Genomic DNA, 20818 nt, shown 5'->3' with positions numbered 1-20818 from the left:
AGAAGACAAGGTTGGTCATCGAAAAAACAGTCCGTTTAAGGTTGTGCTTCGCCATACTTTGTGCTCTCCCTTAAACCATCACTTACCTGCTGCAGAGCACTGCGGTTGCATCCATCTTCCATCCGGTCGCTTCTCGCATCTCACAGCTGCATTGAGGCCGCATTTCCATCTAAGGGAAGAAAACAGAAGAGACATTATTGCGGGCATAAATAGGAGCAACATATTAAGACATTAAAGAGAACGAACAGCATCACAAGAGCTCAAGAAAGACTTACCAATCATAAGGAGAAGCATAGTCGCAGCAGGACTGGACTAATCCTTATCAGGGATCAGTGAACTAGATCCCATTTGATGCGCCCCTGCCAGAAGTAGCAGGACGGAGAGCTTATCTTCCATAATTCACAGGTGAACTTTATAGGGCGGCGTATGCTCGCATAAACCGTACTTTGGGGTGAAGGGTTTGAGAGGTACAACAATCACAGATTGGCGCACTCACACACTTTTATCTCCACGCAGGAGCAGTATCACCCCGTACCACCGCTCACAGCTTTTCTAACGGGGGAGAGGCCTGAAGGGGGTGATTGAAGTTCAGGGAGGGCTGCAAACATGACCAACGCCTCTGCAGAGACCAGGTGAGCGTAACAGTCGGTGAGGTTACAAAGCCACTTCTTCCGTTTATCCCATAATCTCAGTTCACGATTATATTATATTTTCTGGATTGGCAAAAAGTACCTTATTAGCAGTAGTTACGGAATGGAAGAAACATTCTTCCTGAGCATGAAAAGGACACATATCTCAAAACATTTCTGCAAGCTGTTTCCGACCACAACAGATGCTGCATTATTCTCTTTTAGGTAAAGCGCAGCATTCTGATGAAACCTTTTTGCCCTGATATTCTCACAAGCTGAAATCTTTGCCAAGGACAGAAGCCGGATTCTGAAGTGGGCCTTTGCACTTACTAGGGATTGCAGAGACAACCACTGATACTGCGGACAAGTTTTCCATGACGATAAAAGGCTCATCCTTAGTAGTTTTATATTTAGAGTGCACTGCTTTGACCAATTGCACATTGCCTGTTCTATTAATGAATTATCCATCAGTAAAAGGCTTATCTGAGGATGAAGAAGAAAGGCTTGAAAAAAGGCCAGAAGAGGCAAGCTTCTCAGAAGGTGACAAATCTAAAGCCTGCATACCGTATCACATTGCCAAGATGGGAAGAATGTTGATGCTTATGTTTATGCTTAAGTTCAGAAGCTGTCCCTCAGGCCCGAAGCCAGTATCAAATGTGGTCTGTGGACTTTCCTCTTATGGCGATTCTGTTAGACCAGAAACAACCCTATAGTATGTTGGCCAGAAACCAATCGCATCATGTGACAAACATCGCAATCGCAGAATCATCAATGTAACCAGAGGGCATCCATTTTGTGAAATGTCAGCCATTTGCTTTTTTCCTTTCTGTCTAAACGCTTTGTAAAATGTATTCTATGCTTCGAACTCACAAACAGTGCAAGGTCACGGCCTGAATGCTGAAAGACCAACAGACAAGAATTTCAAACGATACAGAAGAACAAGTTACTTCTTACCTTGTAACGTTCTTTCGACGGGATGTTCCTCCGATGTATTCCTCATCTTAGATATATCCTTCCAGCTCTGCTGGCCTCGGAAATTTTTTTCTCTAGAGGGCGCTGCGCGTCGACGTCCCTCGAGTCGATGTCCCTCGACAGCCGCCGTATCGACGCTAGACGTCCTCCTGCCTATAAAGGCCGCGCGCAGCGTCCGTTGCTCAGTTCCGTTTTGTAGCCCACAGTATTACTGGACTAGACTAATCACCCTGAAGGAGCGTAAGCTGCAACAACAAGGGAAGTAGAACTGCGGGGATGGATGGGAGGGTCGATGAGGAATACGTCGGAGGAACATCCCGTCGAAAGAACGTTACAAGGTAAGAAGTAACTTGTTCTTCGAAGGGATTGTGTCCTCCGACGTATTCCTCATCTTAGATAGGCTCCCATAGCAGTATTCTATATTCGGAGGAGGGAGTACTGACTTCACGCTGTCTTCTATTGATGAATAGAATGCAGTACAGCCCTTCCAAACCTAGTCTCTTGACTGGAGGAGGAATCCAGATTGTAAAAACGTGTAAAGGTATGGACAGACGACCATGTAGCGGCCGCACATATGTCTTTAACCGGCACGCCTCTTTTGAGGGCCGATGAAGCTGCAATACCTCTGGTCGAATGAGCCCTAAGGTTTTGAGGGGGCTCTTTCCCTGCCAGTTTATAACATTCCAGAATGGCTAGAATGATCCATCTGGAAATGGTCTGCTTAGTTATTGGTAACCCCAGCTTGTGACCTGCGTAACCTACAAACAGCTGGTCTGCCTGTCTTATCCTGGCTAGTCTACTAATGTAAAAACTTAAAACCCTCCTAGTGTCTAGTCTGTGTAACCTCTCTTCCTCTTTCCCCGGGTGAGGAGGAGGATAGAAAGATGGTAGGGTAATCTTCTGAGTGATATGGAATTCAGAAACCACCTTTGGGAGGAAATTAGACTTCACTTGCAGGACAACTTTGTCTTTGTGAAAGATTGTATGAGGGGGTTTACAAGAAAGAGCTTGTAATTCGCTCACCCTTCTAGCAGATGTAAGTGCTATTAATAAAACAGTTTTAAGGGTAAGGAATCTTAACTAACAAGAATCGAGAGGTTCGAAAGGTGTACCCATCAGGAAAGTTAGTACTAAGTTTAAATCCCATAGGGGAACTTGGAATGGTCTTGGGGGATAAACATTGGTTAACCCCTTTAGAAACTGTATTACCAAGGGTAATTTGAAATAGGATGGTTCTTCCGCAGTACGCTTAAAGATAGATAGCACTGCGAGATAGCCCTTAATGGTGCCAACTTGAGGGCCTGAATTTGCCAAATATAGTAGGAAGGACAAAACCATTGGTGTACCACATGAAAATGGGTCGATATTCTGTTCTCTACACCAGCTGCAAAATCTGTTCCAACGGCAGCGGTATAAAGACTTTGTTGCTGGCCTCCTTGCCGAAAGCAACACCTCCATAACATCATCAGGGAGGTCCCAATCCTTGTACCTCAGCCGTTCAGAAGCCAAGCGTGAAGGTTGAGGGTTTTGATGTCTGGATGGAGAACCTGACCTCCCTTCTGTGAGAGTAGGTTCTCTCTGAGAGGAAGTCGAATTGGAGGGCAGATGGACAAGTCTAGAAGGTCCGGGTACCATGTTCTCCTGGCCCAATCCAGGGCAATTAGGATCATGGTTCGCCGGAATCTTCTCAACCTCCTGATCATTTGAGGAATGACAGGGACCGGTGGGAACGCGTACAGAAGCGGAAACTCCCAGTCCACTATGAACGCGTCTCCCAGAGCTCCTCTCGGAGGAAATTCCCTTGAGCAGAACAGGTCGCATTTCCTGTTTAGGCTGGTGGCGAACAGATCTACCGGAGGGGTTCCCCAAAGGGCGAAGATCTCTTGAAGGACTTCCTGAGCTAGCTCCCACTCGTGGGATACTGTGTTCTGCCTGCTCAGAGCGTCCGCTGTCAAGTTCTTCTCTCCGGCTAGGTGAACTGCCGATAGAGAGATTCCTTCTTGGACTGCCCAAAACCAGAGCTGCATCGCCTCTCTGCACAGGGGTAGTGATCCTACGCCTCCTCTTTTGTTGAGGTAATGCATGGCCACCGTGTTGTCCGTCATTATCAGGACGTTCTTCCCTTGTACAGCTGGCAGGAAAGCCTTCAACGCAAGTCTGATGGCTCTCAGCTCTAACAGGTTGATGTGTAGTCTGGACTCCGATGGAGACCAACGACCGCTGATGGTCAAGTCGTTGGCGTGGGCTCCCCACCCCGTGATTGAGGCATCCGTGACTACTGTTATCTCCGGCCAGGGTTGCCAAAACTGTTCTCCTTTCAGAATGTTCTCCTGACAGGCCCACCACTGAAGGTCTCGAGCCACCCTGCCGGGAACCTGAAGAAGATCTGTCATTCTCCCCGAGAATTGTGACCACTGAGTCCTCAGTGCCCACTGGAGGGATCTCATTCTCAGGCGAGCATCTGGCACAAGGAAAATGCAGGATGCCATGAGGCCTAGCAACCTCAAAAAGTCGAAGGCTGGGAGACGTTGGGCATGCTGGAACTTGGTAACCATCTGTAGAATATCTTGAGCCCTCACCTCTGGTGGCGAGGCTTTTCCCAGGGAAGTATCCAGGATCGCTCCTATGAACTGGAGTCTCTGCGATGGTATAATTTGTGACTTCTTTAAATTGAGGGAGAAGCCCAGTCTGTGAAGGAAATGGCACACGTGATTTAGCTGGATCTGAGCTTGCTCCGGAGAAACAGCCCTGATCAGCCAATCGTCCAGGTAGGGGTAGACGTGAATCCCTTCCCTCCTTAGACTTGCAGCCACTACCGACATTAACTTGGTGAAGACCCTCGGGGCGGAGGTCAGCCCAAATGGCAGTACTCGAAATTGATAGTGAGAGTTGCCAATTGCGAACCTCAGGTATTTCCTGTGTTTGAGATGGATAGGCACATGGAAATAAGCGTCCTGAAGGTCCAGAGATACCAACCAGTCCTGAAACTGAAGGGCCTGGAGGATCTGAGAAAGAGTGACCATCTTGAATTTGTCTTTTCTGAGGAATTTGTTCAATTCTCGCAAGTCCAAGATGGGTCTCAGTCCTCAGTCTTTCTTTGGAATGAGAAAGTAAGGGGAGTACCAGCCCTTGTCCCTCTCCGCTACAGGTACCGGTTCTATGGCACCTTTCTCTAGCAGGTCCAAAATTTCCTGCAAGAGGAGCGGATCTGGAGCTTTCTGAGAGCTGATCCCCGGTGGATGACTGAGGTATACGTAGGAAAGGCAGGCAGTAACCTTGGGCGACTGTTTCCAATGCCCAAGCATCTGACGTGATAGCCTGCCATACCGTCAGATGTTGAGTCAACCTGCCTCCTACAGGTGTCCTGTGAGGGGAGTCCTCAGAGTGGTTTTGGGGCGGCTGATGCAGATGCCGATGGTAAAGAGGCACCTGCGGTTGCTGCGGCTTTAGAATATCTACCCCGTCCACCTCGGGTAGTTCTTCTTTGACCCCTTTGAGCCGGTCGTCCTCTACCTCTTCCGAATGCGGAGTAGAAGCGAAAAGGACTTGCCCCTCGCAGAGGTTCCTGTGGGACGAAAAGGAGTCTGACGGATTGCAGCTCCTAGGGATTTTGCTGCAGCTTTTGAAGTTTGCAGTTTCTCTAAACTGTCATCCGCCTTTTTCCCGAACAAAGAAGAGCCATCGAATGGCATGTTCAAGAGCCTGGCTTGCACATCTGGGGCAAAACCCGACTTTCTCAACCAAGCGAATCTCCTGGTTGATGTACTTGCCGCCATTGCTCTGCTGATACTGTCAGCCGAATCAATGCCCGTCTGGAGGGATTCGCACATAGCGTCTTTACCGTCCTGTATAATATTCAGGAACGCATCCCTTTCTTCTCCCTCCGGGATGCAGTCAGCCGCTGTAGAAGCACACTCCCAAAGTGTATGGCTGAACCTAGCAAGGGTGCAAGTAGCATTAACAGACTTTAACGCCATGCTACATGCTGAAAAGACTTTCTTTGCCATAGCATCATATTTTTTATCGTCCCTGTCCTGTGGGACTGTAGGATAAGCCGTCTTGACATCGGTAGAGGATGCTGCTTGTACCACCAGACTTTCTGGGGATGGATGTTTAGACAAAAACTCTGGGTCTGTGGAAGATACCCTGTACTTTGCAGACAGTTTTTTATTTACTGCTGGTATTACATCTGGGGTTTCCCAGTTTGTCATGATCTTTCTCTGAAGAGCTTTATGAAAGGGCACCACAGGATCCTCTTGTGGGCCTTTGTCAAGAATATCCGTGAGGTCATCTTGCTGGAAAGATTGTGAAGGTGCAGACCACCCCATGAACTCTGTAATCCTGGCCATTAAGGCTCTGTAGGGGGTTTCAGCATGCTCCCCCGGGTCTGGCTTAGCAAAATCCACCTCAGGGGAAGTGTCTAACCCACTTGCCTCATGTAAAGAATCATGAAGATCCTTTAATCTGCGCTCTTCAGAGGAAAACTCCTCTCTAACTGGGGTTACAGGTCCCTGTAACTCAAATGTGTCTTGTTCAGACAAATCACCCTCTTCTAAAATTGAGGATATAGTTCTCAATTGTTCTGAACTCAAAGGGAGTAAATCCCATTTCCAAGGCAGATGGTGCCGAACTTGTCATTATTGGCCTCGAAAACGTCGATGTCGTCGACGCCGACGCCGAAGGCTTCGAGCGTGGCGTCGAAAACAGAGGTGGAGGCCTCGAGGACCTCGACAGAATTGGAATTCTACTCGACAATATCGACGCCATCGACGTCGAGGGCCTGGGGATAGTCACTGGATGTGTGGTCACCGTGACTTTTCTTGGCGTCAACGCTGGTGTCGAGGCCGGCGTCGAGTCGACAGACCCGTGTGTCGAAGGTCCCCTCGACAACGGCGCCGAAGACATCGACCTCGACGTCGACGGGACCCTCGTCGACGGAACCTTCGAGGAAGGTTTGGAGGTCATAGTCCTGCTCGAGGGTTCGAAACGCGCTCGAGAGGTTTCTTTCGCCGGGTACTGCGACTCGCGGCGTTTTTGACCTTCGGGTCTTTCGACCAGAGCATCGCTCTCGGCAGTCTTCGAGGGGGTCGGGGCCGCTTTCTCGAAGACGCTCATCATATTCTTTCGGAATTCCTCCCATTCAGCCCGGGAACTATGTTTCGTGGGGCAAGGGATTCTTTTTGGCGAACAGAGGAAGAGGAAGACTGGGAAGGGGATCTTCAACGCCTCCTCTTCGAGTGCTTCAATCTCGAGGAGTGATGAGACCCACTCCGAGACCTGGAGCGCTAATGGTGACGAGGAGACGAATGTCTCGACTTCGTCGACGAAGAAGAAGCTTTAAAAGTCTTACCTTTCTCCAGCTTCCCCCTACGCTCCTTCAGGGCCTTTAGCTGTCATGGACATACAGTCCTCGCATTCCGAACAATGGTGTTCAGCTCCCAAGCACCACAGACAATTTCTGTGAGGATCGGTCAACGACATCTTTTTCCCACAATCTCGACATTTTTTGAAGCCGGATCGAGGAGTTGTCGGTTCCGACGAGGAAGCCATCGAGTATGGATCGAATAACTCGAGGTAAATAGGATTAATCTGACTAAGAACTGAGCAACGGTATTCGGAGGCACCGAGTAAGCGCGGAAAAACGGAACTGAGCAACGGACGCTGCGCGCGGCCTTTATAGGCAGGAGGACGTCGAGCGTCGATACGGCGGCTGTCGAGGGACATCGACTCGAGGGACGTCGACGCGCAGCGCCCTCTAGAGAAAAAATTTTCCGAGGCCAGCAGAGCTGGAAGGATATATCTAAGATGAGGAATACGTCGGAGGACACAATCCCTTCGAAATACATTGTTTTCCTCCCTCATGAAGTCCTTGACGGCGACCAGAAGCTGCATCTAATCAGCAGACCAGGTGCCAGCCTGTCTTGCAAACGCTGTAGTAAAAGGCAGTTAAAGCATGAAGTATGTTCTTTTAGCGGTACTCCTTCGCGGAGACTGGTATTTTCTCAGGAGTACTTAAAGATAAACATAAGGAGTTTATGGAATACACCAAACAGATAAAGGTGCAGAGTTTCTACAAAACAGGTTATGTTAATATCGTGGTAGTCGAGTCACCACACAAAGAAATAGGAGTGGTATACATAACACTATTACGCAATTCAGCTATTGAGAAAAGAACAGCACATCCAACTATACAGAGAACTATCTGACCCAGAGGATGCGCTTACTCCACAGAGTGTCAACTAAACAGTCTTTTTAGCATGGATTTCCAGTGGACAGGGCCAGGTTGCAAAGAAGCAGATTCATTCCAAACGTCCCCTTCCCTTAGGAACTAGAGGATAGGGGAGGGGCTTCTGCCTTTGCATGAGCAGATTTACCCTGGAACTGTCTACCTTCAGGGAATAACTACAGTTTAGTGAGAGAATGACGACAATATCACTCCATTGTGCCCCCTCAGCTGTGGGACAAGATGTTGGCCCGCTCCGAGAATCAGGGACCATTCTTAAATCTCCGAAGATACACTCATCAGGAACAGAGAATTGCCAGCCATATATCATTTTTCACACAATCATAGGGCTCAGAAAAAGGTGAAACACTACAGGAGCAGAATGGCTCACACACGCAAGTGCACCATGTTCTGCAAACCACTGATTACCCCCCCCCCTGAAACATGACATATTCATGCACTCCAGCCTCCACAGCGAAACAATCCCTACCTCCTACAGCCAGTCTACAGATGTGCAGTTTTCAAAAACATGAAAGGGACAGCAAAGAGAAACATCAACAGTCCATTGAAGAGCATAGTGAAAGAAAAACTAAACAAATTAAAAGAATCAATACAATGTTACATGGTATACCAGATCCTAAACACCCTTTTCCTCAAGCAGATACAATGTAGGCAGAAGACCCGACCCATGTCAAAAGCCTATTAGAAGAACTAGTTACTCTTACCTTGTAACGTTCTTTCGATGGGATGTTCCTCCGACGTATTCCTTATCTTAGATAGAAATCCTTCAGCTTTGCTGGCCTCGGAAAATTTTTTCGCCAGAGGGCGCTGCGCGTCGATGATCGCCGAGTCGATGACCCTCGACGGCCTCCGTGCCGACGTCGACGTCATCCTGCCTATAAAGGCCGCGCGCAGCGTCCGTTGCTCAGTTCCGTTTTGTAGTCCCCAGTAATGTTTTTTTTTTTTTGGATTAGACTAATCACCTTGAAGGAGCATAGGCTGCAAACCCACAGGAAGTCATACTGCGGGGATGGATGGGAGGGTCGATAAGGAATACGTCGGAGGAACATCCCATCGAAAGAACGTTACAAGGTAAGAGTAACTAGTTCTTCGAAGGGATTGTCTCTTCCGACGTATTCCTTATCTTAGATAGACTCCCATAGCAGTGGTATTGTGACTGGAGGCGGGAGTAATAAAAGTTATGTTACCCTTCCAGAATGGACAGAGTGTAACACAGCCTTGCCGAATCTAGTTTCTTGACTAGAGGAGGAATCCAGGCTATAGAATTTGGTAAATGTATGTGCGGACGACCATGTGGCAGCCGCACATATATCTCGAATTGGCACCCCTCTTTGAAGGGCTGAGGATGTTGCGATACCCCTGGTAGAATGAGCCCTTAGATTTTGAGGAGGCTCCTTTCCTGCCAATTTGTAGCACTCCAGAATGGCTAAAATAATCCATCTGGAGATGGTTTGTTTTGTTATTGGAAGGCCCAACTTATGTCCTGCATAACCTACAAAGAGTTGGTCTGCTTGTCTGATCTTAGCCAATCTGCTGATATAAAAGCTCAAGGCTCGCTTAGGGTCCAGCCTGTGCAGTCTCTCTTCCTCCTTCCCCGGATGAGGAGGAGGGTAGAAAGAAGGTAATATAATCTTCTGAGTGATGTGAAACTCCGAGACTACCTTCGGGAGGAAGTTAGGCTTCACCTGAAGAACAACTTTGTCCTTGTAAAAGATTGTATGTGGAGGTTTACACGATAAGGCTTGCAACTCGCTAACCCTTCTAGCAGATGTCAATGCTATTAGCAAAACAGTTTTGAGGGTGAGAAGCTTCAATGAACAAGAGTGTAGTGGTTCAAAAGGGGCACCCTTTAGGAAGTTTAAAATTAGGTTTAAATCCCATAAGGGAACTTGAAAAGGTTTCGGGGGATAAACATTAGTTAATCCTTTTAGGTATTGTATTACCAATGGAATTTTGAAGTATGAAGGCTCCTCTGCAGTGCGCTTAAAGATTGATAGCGCTGCGAGATAGCCCTTAATTGTGCCAACCTGTAGGCCTGAATTAGCCAGGTAAAGTAAGAATGACAACACCATAGGTGTACCACAAGAAAAGGGTTCAATATTCTTTTCTCTGCACCAGCTGCAAAATTTGTTCCAACGGCAGCGGTATAGAGTTTTAGTTGCCGGCCTTCTGGCCGAAAGCAACACCTCCATAACATCATCCGGAAGGTCCCAATCCTTGTACCTCAACCTTTCAGACACCAAGCGTGAAGGTTGAGGGTCTTGATGGCTGGATGGAGAACCTGACCTTCCTTCTGCGAGAGAAGATCCTCTCTGTATGGCAGTCGAATTGGAGGGCAGATGGACATGTCTAGAAGGTCCGGGTACCACGTTCTCCTGGCCCAATCCGGGGCAATTAGGATCATGGTCTTCCGAAACCTTCTCAACCTCCTGATCATTTGAGGAATGACAGGGACCGGAGGGAACGCGTACAGAAGTGGGAACTCCCAGTCCACTACGAACACATCTCCTAGAGCTCCTCTCGGGGGAAATTCCCTTGAGCAAAATCTGTCGCACTTCCTGTTGATACTGGTGGCGAACAGATCCACTTGAGGGGTTCCCCAAAGGGCGAAGATCTCTTGAAGGACTTCCTGAGCTATCTCCCACTCGTGAGAGACTGTGCTCTGCCTGCTCAGAGCGTCCGCTGTCAAGTTCTTCTCTCCGGCTAGGTGAATTGCCGATAGAGAGATTCCTTCCTGAATTGCCCAAAACCAGAGCTGCATCGCCTCTCTGCACAGTGGTAGTGAGCCTACGCCTCCTCTTTTGTTGAGGTAGTGCATGGCCACTGTATTGTCCGTCATTATTAGGACGTTTCTTCCCCGTACAGACGGCAGAAAAGCCTTCAGCGCTAGTCTGATGGCTCTCAGCTCCAACAGGTTGATATGTAGTCTGGACTCCGATGGAGACCAACGACCGCTGATGGTCAAGTCGTTGGCGTGAGCTCCCCACCCCGTGAGTGAGGCATCCGTGACTACTGTTATCTCCGGCCATGGTTGCCAAAACATTTCTCCTTTCAGGATGTTCTCCCGACAGGCCCACCACTGAAGGTCTCGGGCTACTTTGACCGGGATCCGAAGGAGATCTGTCATCCTTCCTGAGAACTGTGACCACTGAGTTCTCAGTGCCCACTGGAGGGATCTCATTCTCAGGCGAGCCTCCGGCACGAGAAATATGCAGGATGCCATGAGGCCTAGCAACCTCAGAAAGTCGTAGGCTGGGAGATATTGGGCATTCTGAAATCTGATGACCATCTGCAGAATATCTCGAGCCCTCACCTCTGGTGGCAAGGCTCTTCCCAGGGAAGTGTCCAGGACTGCTCCAATGAATTGGAGTCTCTGTGATGGTATCATCTGTGACTTCTTTAAATTGAGGGAGAAGCCCAGCTTGTGAAGGAAGTGGCAAACATAATCTAGTTGTCTCTGAGCCTGTTCCGAAGATACAGCTCTGATCAACCAATCGTCTAGGTAAGGGTAGACATGAATCCCTTCCCTCCTTAGACTTGCAGCCACAACCGACATTAGCTTGGTAAAGACCCTCGGGGCGGAGGTTAGCCCAAATGGCAGAACTCGAAATTGATAATGAGAGCTGCCAATTGCGAACCTCAGGTATCTCCTGTGCCTGGGATGGATCGGCACATGGAAATAAGCGTCCTGGAGGTCTAGAGATACCAACCAGTCCTGAAGCTGGAGGGCCTGAAGGATCTGAGAGAGAGTCACCATCTTGAACTTGTCCTTTCGGAGGAATTTGTTCAATTCCCGTAAGTCTAAGATGGGTCTCAGTCCTCCGTCCTTCTTCGGTATTATGAAGTAGGGGGAGTACCAACCCTTGTTCCTTTCCGCTACAGGTACCAGTTCTATGGCACCTTTCTCTAGCAGGTCTAAAACCTCCTGCAAGAGGAGCGGATCTGGAAGCTTCAAAGGGTTGTTCCCCGGTGGATGACTCTGAGGGATATGTAGGAAGGGCAGGCAGTAACCTTGGGCCACTGTCTCCAGAGCCCAAGCATCTGACGTAATAGCCTGCCATTCCGTCAGATGGTGAGTTAACCTGCCCCCTACTGGTGTTCTGTGAGGGGAGACCTCAGAGTGGTTTTGAAGCGGCTGATGCAGTTGCCGAAGGTAAAGTGGCTCCTGCTCCTGCGGGTGCGGCTTTCTTTCCCCTACCCCGTCCACCACGGGTAAATCTTCCTTGGCCTCTTTGAGCCGGTCGTCCTCTGCCCTTTCCATATGAGGAATAGTAACGAAAGGACCGTCCTCTCCACGATGATCCCGAAGGACGAAAGGTATTCTGACGGATAGCAGCTCCCAATGACTTGGCTGCTGCCTTGGACGTTTGCAGTTTCTCCAAACTGTCATCCGCCTTCTTTCCAAAGAGGGTAGAACCGTCAAAGGGCATATTCAAAAGCCTGGTTTGCACGTCAGAGGCAAAACCAGACTTCCTCAACCACGCATGCCTGCGGATTGTGGTACTTGCCGCCATGGCCCTGCTGATACTGTCAGCAGAATCTAGGCCAGTTTGTAGGGTCTCGCACATCGCATCTTTACCATCCCTGATGATGTTTAAAAATGCGTCCCTTTCCTCTCCTTCTTGGAGGCAGTCAGCCGCTGATGAAGCGCACTCCCAAAGGGTGTGGCTGAACCTAGCGAGCGTACAGGTCGCGTTAATAGACTTTAACGCCATGCTACAGGCAGAAAAAACCTTCTTAGCCATGGCATCATACTTTTTGTCATCCCTATCCTGCGGAGCAGTGGGGTATGCAGATGTGCTGCCTGATGAGGTTGCAGCCTGTACAACTAAGCTCTCAGGAGTAGGGTGTTTTGACAAATATTCAGGGTCAGAACTAGCCACCCTGTATTTTGTTGACAGTTTTTTATTTACTGCCGGGATAATTTCCGGCGTTTCCCAGTTTGTCAAAATCCTTCTCTGTAGAGCAGAGTGAAATGGAACCACAGGATCCTCCTGTGGGCCCTTGTCCAGTATGTCAGTGAGGTCATCCTGCTGAAAGGCAGGAGAAGGTGCAGACCAACCCATAAATTCTATGATTCTAGACATCAGAGCTCTATATGGAGTCTCCGCATGTTCTCCTGGGTCTGGTTTGATAAATTCTGCTTCAGGAGAAGTGTCCAAGCCACTAGCTTCCTGAAGTGCATCCTGAAGATTTTTTAATCTTCTATCCTCAGAGGCGAAAGTCTCTGGCTCTGGTGATGTGGTCCTCTGTAAATCAATATCTTGGTCTGAATCCTCCCTTTCCTCAAAAATCGAGGTTAAAGGGGGATACTTTGGTTTTTGGAATGGTATAAACCCCATTTCCAATGCAGAAGGAGCCATCATCACAGGCCTTGAAAACGTCGATGTCGTCGACACCGACGTGAAAGTACTCGAAGGCGCCGTGAAAAGCGTCGAGAAATGTGTACTAGGCCTCGAGGAACTCGAAAGGATCGGAGTCCTGCTCGAGAACGACGTCGACGTTCTCGGCGTCGAGTCGGAGGTCTTTTGTCTAACCGTTGGCTGTGGAGTAGCCGTGGTTCTTTCCTTCACCGGCGTCGATATCGGCGTCGACGTCGGCGTCGACTCGATCGACTGATGCGCCGATGAATCCTTCGACAACGGCGTCGATGGCGCCGACCTCTGTTTCGAAGGAGTTTTCGACGATGGCGTCGATGATGCTTTATCTCCCGATGGCTCGAGGCGCTTTCGGGTTGACTTTTCCGCCGGGTACTGCGACTCGCGGCGTTTAGATTTTTTGGGTTTTTTACCCGGGGTATCACCCTCAGCTGTCTTCGAGGGGGACGAGGCCGCTTTCTCGAAGACGCTTAGCATCTTTTTCCTGAATTCCTCCCACTCAGCTTGCGAGCTGCGTTTTGTGGGGCAATGAACTCTCTCAGGAGAACTCGACGAAGATGACGAAGGGGATCTCCTACGTCTCTTCTTCGAGTGTCTCGATGTCGACGAGTGGTGGGAGCCACTTCGTGATCTAGATCGAGAGTGTTTTTTATGGTGAGGAGACGAACGTCTCGACTCTACCGAAGAAGCTTTCGAGGAAGTTAAAGTTGACCTACCTCTCTCGAGCTTCCCCCTACGCTCCTTCAAGGCTTTCGCCGTCATGGAAAGGCATTCCTCACACTCCGAACTCTGGTGCGTGATTCCCAGACACCACAAACAGACCCTGTGAGGGTCCGTCAACGACATTTTCTTCCCGCAGTCTCGGCACTTTTTGAAACCGGACCGAGGGGTCGTCGGGTCGGAGGAGGATGCCATCGATATCGAGGTTAAATATTATATACGTTATTCTTGACGAGAACTGAGCAACGGTGTTCCGAGGCACAACGAAGCGCGGAAAAACGGAACTGAGCAACGGACGCTGCGCGCGGCCTTTATAGGCAGGATGACGTCGACGTCGGCACGGAGGCCGTCGAGGGTCATCGACTCGGCGATCATCGACGCGCAGCGCCCTCTGGCGAAAAAATTTTCCGAGGCCAGCAAAGCTGAAGGATTTCTATCTAAGATAAGGAATACGTCGGAGGACACAATCCCTTCGAAAGGAGCAGATTTTGAACTCTAAAATTACCAATTTCTCTCCCTAAACTGTTGACACCTTACACTACTTAATTCAATGTAGTCATCCTTCTGCGCTTGTAAAAGAAGTCGGTCTTCATCCAACGCAATACAAAGGAAAGGCATATGAACGCTTAGTCAGCCTTTTGCTGAACACGGTATCCATCAATGTCATAAGTTTTAATGGTTTGCAGATTTTCAGGAGCACCTGGAGCAAAAGCTGCTTCTGCAAAGTTCAGTTCATACATCGCACAAATGAACAATGGATTACATCTTAACTCACCTGACCCGTTCCATCTCGCTGGCTGTCTTTACTACAGCAAACGGCTCCCGGCGGCTCCAGTCCCAGAAATGGATCTCATTTGCAGTCGCAATCAGCAAGAGCTGAGCCGTGGGGTGGAAAGCCAGGGATGCAATTGCGTTGTTACTGTCTGTGAACCAGCTCTCACTTCCGCCCTGTAAAAATCAGATTGCAGACATATTTTAATAGCAAATACTGCTGGCAAAAGAGCTGCTTCTACATCTTACCCATATGACTAGTTGGAAGGGGTACAGGATCCCTTCTCACACTCCTTTTTTTCTTAGTGTCCAAGTCTGGCTCCTGTACCAGTTTGTGATTTTTCTGTGAGTGTAAAGAGGTCTTGGAACATTGCACAAGTCATCAAAACACCCACTGTCACCATGCACAAGCAACAAGGCTATACTCACCAACTCACAACTAAGCTGAGAACATTATTCACCGGCTACATGCCAGACTGTCATTTTTACCACTCCCTTAAAATGAGCAAAACATTTATTTTAATGCATTTTATTTTTAGAACTGTTAGCATCTACTTTCATTGATAGGAGCTTCCACCTCTTATATCTGCCTTCACCTCCACCTATCCCCTTCATCCATCTTCTCACCTTTTAATTAATGTGTTCCCGTAACTTCACTTACCTTTCCCAACCAACAATATACACGTTCATGAAGTAAGGAAGTGTCATCAGCTACCCCTTTACAACCGTGTAGGGGCGGTAGGCTTTAAAAGAGGCAGGTAGCTAGTTTGTACAAATACTAGCTATAGAGAAGGTCACAAGATGATTGAGGGAATTTTATGATAATTCAATTTATTCAAAAACTCAGAGACACAAATACTACTAGTATTGAAATTCGCACTATACACTTATGTTACTAACCCTCACTCACTCAACTGTGATATATCGAACAGTTTGCAAATTTCATTTTCGAGCTGATTTGGGTTTAAAATGTGATTTTAAAGGTTCAATTGTTTTTCTTTATGAACCTACAGTTTTTAGATGTGCGTCTGAGTTTTTGAATAAATTGAATTATAAAATTCCCTCAAAATCATCTTGTGACCTTCTATAGCTAGTATTTGTACAAACTAGCTACCTGCCTCTTTTAAAGCCTACCGCCCCTACACGGTTATAAAGGGGTAGCTGATGACTCTTCTCTTCCTTACTACATAATAGTGCCTTTTTGAGCCAAGCCCCCCTCTAACAAAAAAGGCGGCTTTCCCTGGCCCCATCTTTCGCCTTAATATACACGTTCATTCAGTATGGAAAAGTATTTAAAGTGGGGTTCTCCAACTTCCCACTGAAGGAAATTCATTCACCTACCAATACTCTCAGGCTCCACCACATCTATCGTCTCTCCCATTTCGCATATCGCATTTCATCCTTCGAGCAAGACCTTGGCAATCCTACCATCAAGGCCAGCTCACAAATCTTGAATTTAGGAGACTTCAATCTCAATCTTAAAAACCCCACAGACTCCTACGCAAAAAGCCTAACCACAGCCCTCAACCACACTGGCTTTGCTCAGCGAACTACTGAACCTACCCACATCCTGGGTCGTACCCTTGACTCGATTGACGACCTTAATTGCAGCCTGGCCAGCCGCACCACCACAACTTGCCCGTGGTCTGACCACCACCCCATCACATTCAACATCCCCGTCAACAAACGGCCCAGCCACTGGCACACATTCAAACTAGAAGCCCTATCCCACTGCACCAAAAATCTCAACAAGGACTGCCTCACACCCCAAGGCCCTAACGAACTCTGCAACGGACCCCGAGACCATTGTCAATCTCTACAATAACACCATTGCACTAGCTGGCAACAATATAGCCCGGCGAAAAAAGCTCAAAGCCAAGCCCACTCTAAAAAAGAAGCCTGGTTCACCGCCGAACCCGTTGCTTCCCCTGCTAAGAAATGCACCATCGAAACGGCTTGGAGAAACGACCCCTCCCCAGCCTCCAAAGCTCAGTTTACTTCCCCCGTCAAAATATACAAAATAGCGATTGATACCGCCAAAGGTAGTAGCTACAAAGCGAGAATAGATAACACAGTCCGACACCAACTCTTCACGGTCCTGTGCGAATAGTCGCCAGTCACCCCTCCCACAGACGACACCAAGTGTACCATGGTGCAGGAAGCCCTCACAGGAAAACATTCCTCCCTCCAGGAGAAAACACATGCCAAGCAACTGGCCATTCACACCAAACCACCACCTCCATGCCCGTCATGGCTCCCTCCAGACTACCCACCAGCCAATTCGACTTCCGCCCGGTATCAAAACTTGAAGTGGCCAACAATATTAAAGGACTCAAGCCCTCCCGCCGCAAAGGGGATGCCTGTCCAGCCCCCATCATCAAAGACTTTGCCGAGACACTCGCACCCATCATCACAGCTATTATCAACTCTTCCTTCACCACTAAAACTGTCACAACTTCCTTGAAATAAGCCTCAATCCTCCTGCTGCTAAAAAGAAAAACATCCTTCGATCCCACCATCACCACTTATTACCGCCCCATTACAACTATACCCTTCAAGCCCAAAATCCTTGATCGCGCAGCATACATCCAAGTCCAACAATATCTCCAAGTCCAACAATATCTCCAAGTCCAACAATATCTCCAAGTCCAACAATATCTCCAAGTCCAACAATATCTCCAAGTCCAACAATATCTCCAAGTCCAACCACATCCTGGGCATCCACCAATCAAGATTCCGACCAAAGCATGGAACTGAAACTGCCTTGTTGGACCTGAAAAATCAATTGGACGATATCGAAGACACAGGCAAACTCGCCTTGATCTTCATACTGGACTTAGCAGCAGTCAACCTCGTCAACCACCAGACACTCTGCAACCACCTCACCACAACTGCAAATTTCTCCTCAGCAGTGGCAGAATTAATCCGATCCTTTTTGACAGACAGATCCCCCGGTGCCTTTATGGACGACCAGGTGCCCCATCGACACCAGTTACCTGTGGAGTCCCCCAAGGGTATTGCATCTCCCTACCTTGTATAACTTTTATACTAAACCACTCTTTGATCACCTGGATTCCCTTGGCATATTCTACATGAATTATGCAGACAACACCCAAATCCTCCTCCCTCTATCAGGCACCTACCACCTTGACGTTGCAGCCATCAACTCAGTCTATGACATTGTCCAGAACTGGATGGCAACCAACCAGTTAGGTCGAAACAACGACAAAACTGAGATCCTCAGTGTAGGCTCGCACACCACTCTCCGCGACATGAATCCAGCTTACAAAGCATTTAACATTGACGGCAACTTGATCCAAACTTCAACTGCAGCCAAGACCCTCAGTATCTACTTAGACACCACCCTCAACTTCTCACACCAGGTCAACACTGTTGCTTCCTCTGCTGCCTACACCGCCAAACTTATCAATGCCAGCAAGCCCTTCCTCACCACAACCAACCGCCTCACCATAGCCAGAGCCATCACCAGAGCCAAATTGGACTATTGCAATACCCTCTTTGCAGGTACTTCTGAACGCAACTTGTGCAAGCTACGAACTATCCAAAATAATTCCCTACGGGCCACCTTAGGCTTATCCAAGCACAACCATGTTACAGAAGCCAGGAAAGATACCCACTGGCTCCCGATCTGCAAACCGATTCAATTCATGACCCTCTCCATCTCACGCAGATACACCACCAACACTGCCCCGGCCTACCTATCACACTGTGTGAAGAAATACACCCCGCCCACTAAGAACCATGAACAGCCACCTCCTCAAAGTGCCTACCTTCACTCGAAAGAGAGCAGGAGGATCGGGCTTTCCTGTCATTGCCACAAAGCTCTGGAACAATCGGCCCATCGCCCTGAGAAAGGAACCTGCTTACAGGACCTTTATGAAAAATTGAAAAACTTGGCTCTTTTCGCCTACAGCTCCCTGATCTAAGACACAAAGACATTTTGATACCGGTCGCCTCTTTCCCTTCCCCTCATTGTACTTCCAGCTCCCAGAGTGATACCTCTTTCCCTCCCCCCATTGTACTTTTTGTATGTATTCTTGTATTCTTTCACTCAATGTAACTAGCGCTTAGATACCTAAGGTTTCAGTGTGCTGCAACAAATACAAAAATCAATAAAATAAACATACTGTAAAACTATACTAAATGCAAGCCCATACAATCTTCTCAACTTCTTACATCACAAAAGTGTGCAGTGTGAACATGTCCAAAACTTTCCCAATGCTTTCACTCTGGAACAAAGGCAGTCATCAATAGACAGGGAGAGAATCTTAAAATGCTTACGTGCAAATCCCAGATGCGTACTTCACCGTCAAGACAACCTGAGGCGATGAGACCTGGGATTGTGGGGTGAAAGGTAACACACCAGGGTGTGCGTCTGTGCCCCACCAGAGAATGGATACATCTCCCGGTCTTGACCTCTGTGATGTAGATGTTGTGGTTGACATGTGTAGAAGCCATCAGGGTTCTGAAGAGGAAGAGGAGATGACAAACTGTTGCTAATGGATAGAAATCCAGCTAGGGGTGATATGAGCATCACAGAAGGAAGTAAATAGTTCACTACTGCAGAGTTAAAGGAACAGTCAGACAATAAGAAACTAGTCAACATGCCTCAGAGTGTGAGTGTATATCCTGCTGCCCAACAAAGAAAGGGCAAGAAAATATTCACGGCAAGTTATGTCATTTCACCATTATTTGTAACATCTGGTATTTTATGATATATGCAGTTTCAGCAAGGTGTTCATAACACCACATCACGTTAAGAAGAGCAGCCCTTTTTACTCTCAATATGGCGTGAAACAGAGGAGTAGCCATTGTTACTTCTAATATGGCATCCATGCAGTGGTCAAATGCTCTAGTCTTAGTCAACCAAGTAAAAAATCGAATCACTCGTCTTACTTCTGACAAAAACAGACCACAAAGCGGAGCCTAGCTAAAATGCACAGTAGTCCCAGTGACAATGTCAGACTCAGGTACAGGTAATCTATAATGTTAAAAAGAAAATAAGAAAATGTGAAAGGTTAATGTTTATTTTGGTTTCAGTTTATGCAATTTAACAGTGGTGATTCCCTAGTCTATCTATTTATTAGGTTGCAAAGGTTGGTCAGTAAATTAATCATTAAAGGATTAGTGAAAACCTAGTAGCAGGCAGTAAGGAAATGTATTCTTCTGCAAGTACTCATTATTCAAAGAAAGTGATTGTTAGGAGGAGACGAACACCACTTAATGGGATTCTTTTTTTTTTTGTAAGTCTAAAAAATTATTTTGGTTCAGTTTCACCGTTGAAAATGGGGTTTCATTGAATGATTTCTGAATAATTAACTCATAGCAACCGAGTGGTTAGCTTATTTAAGGCAGAAATGTGGCATGTCCTTGATTAAAAGTGAATTGTTACAACCCCAAAATTCATTTTGTGGATAATAATGAACACATTATAACTTGGACCACACATTCTGTGGTATCCTTTTTTTTTTTAAACTAACATTTGTATTGCCATTTTGCTGAGACTTGGCGCAGCCTCATGACTGATCACTGCAACTTCAACTGTTCCCCCCACGCCCCCCTGCCTCCCTCCACCCACGGTTAAATCTCACAAAATGAGGAATGTGGGGCCTCAGAAAAATCCGAATTTGTCTTTAGGCGTTCTGTTGCTTAGTGTTCACTGTCACTTCTGGTGCGTGGGTCCTTGCGTAATGGTAAAACTAGTTTACCCTGTGCTGGATTGTCACTCCATGGTGTCCCCTCCTCCATTTCCCCTCCACCCTGGTCCCCACCGCAGCCTCCCCCTCTTCCGCTTTGGTACTGTAATAGTTTCTAGGTTTCAATGTACTTCCCATCCCCATGATTGCCTCACCCCATCCCAGGCTGTTCGAAATGTGCCTGGATCATCGTTGACCATCGTCGTCCATTTGTCCATAAGGAACATGTTTCAGTTTGTTCTGCCATTCCTTTTTACTTGGGGTCATCGGGCTCTTCCATTTCTGTGCCAAGGCTACCCTCCCCGCCCGTAGCATCGTTTCCCACATCCTGGGGTATCTATACATATCAGAGTCCCTTGGTGGGAGGCAGAGTAACAGTTAGTGGGT

The 20818-nt window shown here is 47.8% G+C and overlaps 1 protein-coding gene across 1 annotated transcript in view; it reads right to left on the bottom strand.

Annotated features, from left to right (window-relative positions):
* The window catches only part of AMBRA1 (autophagy and beclin 1 regulator 1), a 1783669-nt gene that overhangs the window by 1538380 nt on the left and 224471 nt on the right, over positions 1-20818 (bottom strand). The window contains exons 4-5 of the mRNA XM_069623220.1: positions 19017-19200; positions 14719-14891 (exon numbers count right to left, since the gene is read on the bottom strand). Of these exons, the coding sequence (XP_069479321.1) occupies positions 14719-14891; positions 19017-19200 (357 nt within the window). The remainder of the gene's footprint in view (positions 1-14718; positions 14892-19016; positions 19201-20818) is intronic.

This window comes from Ambystoma mexicanum, chromosome 11, assembly GCF_040938575.1.
Source record: "Ambystoma mexicanum isolate Mex_15411 chromosome 11, UKY_AmexF1_1, whole genome shotgun sequence".
Classification (NCBI taxonomy): domain Eukaryota; kingdom Metazoa; phylum Chordata; class Amphibia; order Caudata; family Ambystomatidae; genus Ambystoma; species Ambystoma mexicanum.
Note: the sequence above shows the minus strand (reverse complement) of the source record. Positions and strands in the feature narration are given on the sequence as shown.